At 31.2% G+C, this 4,509-nt stretch overlaps 1 protein-coding gene across 1 annotated transcript; it reads left to right on the forward strand.

The window, feature by feature from the left end:
* Positions 1–1,359: 1,359 nt before the first annotated feature.
* On the forward strand, positions 1,360–3,180 carry LOC134690057 (uncharacterized). The gene has a single exon (XM_063550030.1). It carries the CDS (start codon positions 1,360–1,362, stop codon positions 3,178–3,180), a length of 1,821 nt encoding a protein of 606 aa, XP_063406100.1.
* The last annotated feature ends 1,329 nt before the right edge of the window (positions 3,181–4,509 follow it).

Here is a 4,509-nt window from a genome sequence, read left to right on the forward strand (position 1 = left end):
TTGAAATCATTATTTCCCATCTCATTTTAAACAATTGAGTTTCCAAATGTGTTTGTTACAAAAACATGAAAACTTATTTCTTAACTTTAGAACCCCAGATGGAAAAAAACTTTCAAAGAAAAGAAACTATTGAAGATTAACTTAAACAAATAGTCTTTATGTTAAATGAAGACTAACACAAAAAAAAACACCAGTTCGAAAAAGTAACGGGACATAAGTATTCATAAAGATGTTCATATATATCGAGGACATATGCAGAGTTTGGATAAGAAGATTTTCATCATAAACAAAAAAAGTAAGCGCAATAGAAGGACCTGTATGATACATAAGAACTCTTTTGTAATATGAAATAAACGTCTTCTATATTGGGCGAGAGTATATTAAATCTACGAAACTATCGACACCTATAATTTATTATTAGGGTAATGATAAAAAATGAGAGAGATGTAAATAATTTACAGGGCTGTTTTCTGCGGTTCGGTCGAATTACTGTCTTATTATCACATTCCCCGTTTCCTATCTCAATTCTAATATTTTTCAACTTTTAATGCCTACCTTTATGTCATTAATAATTTCAATGGTAAATATACTCGGTTATTGTACTCATGTGACGTCACAGAATATTATGTGCTGTCAAGACATCGAAGACATCGCATTAAAACAAATTGTGAATGCGGAGAAAAAAATGTAATTTCAACCTTTTAAAGGAACTGAATTATATTGAAATGAGTATCTTCTTGTTGTCTGCCCATAGACCATTATTTGTATTCCAGCGCTTCATGGGATATAACCATTCAACACAACAGGGCCGACTCGATTAGACGTGTTTCCCAGTTAAAATGTTTATCTCGCTTATTTGAATTTATTTGATGTTATATTTAATGTTTTGATTTCAGTAGTAATTATAAATTACTGACTATATTTTTTCGACATGATATTATGTATCATAAGATGCAATTAATATCTGTATTCAGTTTCAACTTTGGTTTTTATTAGTGTTGTGTGTGTAGTGTTGGGTAGTCTATGAGCGTTAGTAATTGTAGAAGAAATATAATACTCAAATTTTTACTTAACATTTTATTAGAATGCCCATTTTCAATATTATAAAAGAATAATAACTAATCAAAGGAATCCAAAAATATCCAACTTATGACTGAACAACACTAATAAATACTTTAAATCCTACGCACACTCGTGAATGCATGTGTTGTTCGGTCACTCGTTGAATAATTTTCTATATTTGAATTATCCGATTATCTATTCTATGATTAACAAAGTTGGTTTTATTTTTTTCAAAGTCAATAACTGAATTTGTTTTATACATTTTCGTTCCTTTTTTTCTTTAGATCTGTTGCAAATATGAATTTAAAGAACAGGAATATATCGCTTACATTTTATAATTACTTATGTGACATCATCGGTTCTGAGGAAGTTGTAATGACAAGAAGAGACATATTTACTGTGAAGGATATTGTTGACAATACTACTGGTATAAGCTTTATAAGTAGTGGTAGTAAAGCAGAAGGTCTAGATCTCAAAGGTAGTGATTTCGATCTAATGATTCTTCATAACGGTGTCCGTGTGTATCAAAGCTTAAATGATGACCAGTTCAATCCAGATACAATACCATTGGTAATGGTTACCAACGACACAATACCCGGATTTACAAAAATTAAGTTAGTCAGCAAATCATATCTTGATACTGATGTGATACACGACTGGAGTGAGACTGTTGGAGAAGAAACTTACATCTCAAGTAAACGTTTTCGGGAATATCACTTACGTGATGATATGGTTATTCATGGTCCATGTCAGTCTACATCTGATGGGGAGTATGATCATGCAAAATGTTTTAGATGTAAAGAATGGATCACACCAGCTCAACAATGGATTTACAGATCACGTACAGCATGGCCAGATTACAAAACAGTTACCCTAGCTGTACAATACGGAGTTTTGTTTGTTCCTATTGGATCAACAAACTCTCTTAATGAGGATTTACAATGGCGGGTATCGTTTTCGGTGACCGAAAAACTGTTGATTCATTCATTTTCCCATACTCAATTATTATGTTATGCTTTACTTAAAATTATATTAAAAGACATTATTAAACCGAGACATGGTGATCTTCTTTGCTCCTATTTCATGAAAACAATTATGTTATGGTTGAGTGAAGAAGTTAGTCCAATTGAATGGAAAGCTGAGAGTGTGATTTCTTGTTTCTTGGATTGTCTTAGAAGACTAGTGTATTGTGTTCAATATAAAACATGTCTCCACTACTTTATCCCAGACCATAACTTTTTTGAAGACAGATTTACTGACAGTGAACACAAGACGTTACTGGATACACTACAGGATATCTATAAATCGCCTTGGACTTCTATTTTTCATACGGCTACATTTCAGGATTTTAGATTAGAAACAGTTAATTCACTTGGGGTGTCACTTACAGTGTCGGAATTATCGTGTTTTAAATATATGAACACTCTAGATGAAAGTCCAAATTCTTTTTACAGTGTCTGTAAACGTCTTGTTAATAGTTCCAGTTATTCTTTAAATCGGGAAATGTGTATATACATGATATCTGTACACTGCAGGGATTTTATACAAACGTCTGATCTTTGTAACCTGTCCAATAGAAACAAATCTGCATACAGACAATATCAGACTTTTCTAGGCTGTTTAAAGATTATTTGGCATTCTGATTCAATTTCCTCGTGGTTATTGTTAGCATCTTTGTTTTATAAATATAAACGCTTTCAGGAATGTACCGATGTAATAAATTATAGTTTATCCAACTGCACCCCAGATAAGATACAGCTTCAATTTGTCAATAGTTTGGCTGAACAGACTATTTACAATGAAATGAACAAAAAATTTGGGCTATTAGTTGTACATAAACATTTGATATTTGAACGCATCTTATTTTGGCATCCGTTTAATTTATTACCAAATGAACTGAAATCGCTGATAAATGATGATGTATTACCTTTTCCCCCTGTCGTTTACTCACATCTTTTAAAGTTTTTGTGCTTCTACCAACTAGGAGATAACAAAGGAAAGGTCAATGCACTGAGAGATCTAGAAATAACAGTAAGAAAACGCTATTTTATTTTGGAAAGTGATGCTATTATAAATATTGCTGAAAAAAGTGTCGAAATAGTCAAAGGGTATATATAATAGCGTATTGGAAAAATAATAATACCAGATGGCGCTGTGGTTCGACCTCTTTAATATGTAAACCTTCTGCTTACATTGACATTTTTGCTATTATGAAAAAATAAAGATCCAGATATTTTATGGTTTTCATTTCCTGACTGTTTAAATGTTTTTCTTTTCAGTTATTATTTGAAAATGAATGTTTCATTATTATTTTTCAGTTTATGCAAATAACGATAAAAGTGTCGCAATCCAATAATTTTATTATTATGCCACATGATAAAGTATGGCTAATAATCTTCTTTTTGTTCTATGGTCAAACAGGTTATTTGATGGCACATTGCATAATGTTTAAACAAATGAGATCAGATGTTGCACTTTTATATTTCCCCATCAATATTACAAATGTAAATAAAAACGAAACGTCATTTAGCGCTATACATTGCTTTTAAAAAAAAAATCTACAAATCAATATTTTCTACATATGATCTGTTCATTTCTTTAAAAAGTTATATCTCGTTTTTATTATCTAACATTACCTCTAGACAAATATCAACATAAAAAATGTTACAAAATGTGCAACACTACTTTTATATTAGCAAGATTTTAAAAGACATAATAAACACCCGAAAACAAGATGTTACTTATGCAGCGACGTAAAGGGATGCTAGCATTCAAATCCTCTTTTGACAGAAATGTAAAGGCTAAATCTGAAAAAGATTTCTCCTGGTTTACCTACACACAAAAATTCCATATGACCTTAATATACAAACCTATGTTATAAAAAAGGTAAAAAAATTACCTTAAGTATTGTTGTAAAATGTTGTAGTTCAGTCATGAATTTAAAATGATGAAAACAATGTTGGTTTTAGCTTTCAACAAGATTTCCGAAACTGGATGTTCTCTTTGGTATGGCCTGCATGCTTGTCCATGTGTTTTTCTTTTTTTCTTTTGGTGTTGTAATACTGATTTGATAAGTCAAGTGCTGTACACTAGAGGTTCAAGGGTTATTAGTGTGATGTCGAGCTTCATATTTTTTTTATGCCTATCCAATATCAGAACACGTTCTACAGTGGTTCTCCTTGATCCCTTTCTGTCATGATGTCTGCTTGTTAGCTGTGTTGTACAAATTTTGTTTGTTTTACATTATATATTGTCATCCTATTGGTCTTTTAAGGCTGACTTTATCGTATAAGTGTTTTTATGGTGAAAGCCAACACATGGATTTGCAGTTGTTGCAATCCTTGTCCTTTCTTATTACCTGGATAGATGTGTCATTGGCAATAATACCACAAAATATTAACTGTTTTATACAATATAAAAGACTGAAAAAAGAGACAAAATCTTAAA

The sequence above is a fragment of the Mytilus trossulus genome, chromosome 11, assembly GCF_036588685.1.
Source record: "Mytilus trossulus isolate FHL-02 chromosome 11, PNRI_Mtr1.1.1.hap1, whole genome shotgun sequence".
Lineage (NCBI taxonomy): Eukaryota > Metazoa > Mollusca > Bivalvia > Mytilida > Mytilidae > Mytilus > Mytilus trossulus.

What these genes read in the sequence shown, in the direction of transcription:
- LOC134690057 (XM_063550030.1), top strand. Translation starts at nt 1,360, where the DNA reads ATGAATTTAAAGAACAGGAATATATCGCTTACATTTTATAATTACTTA.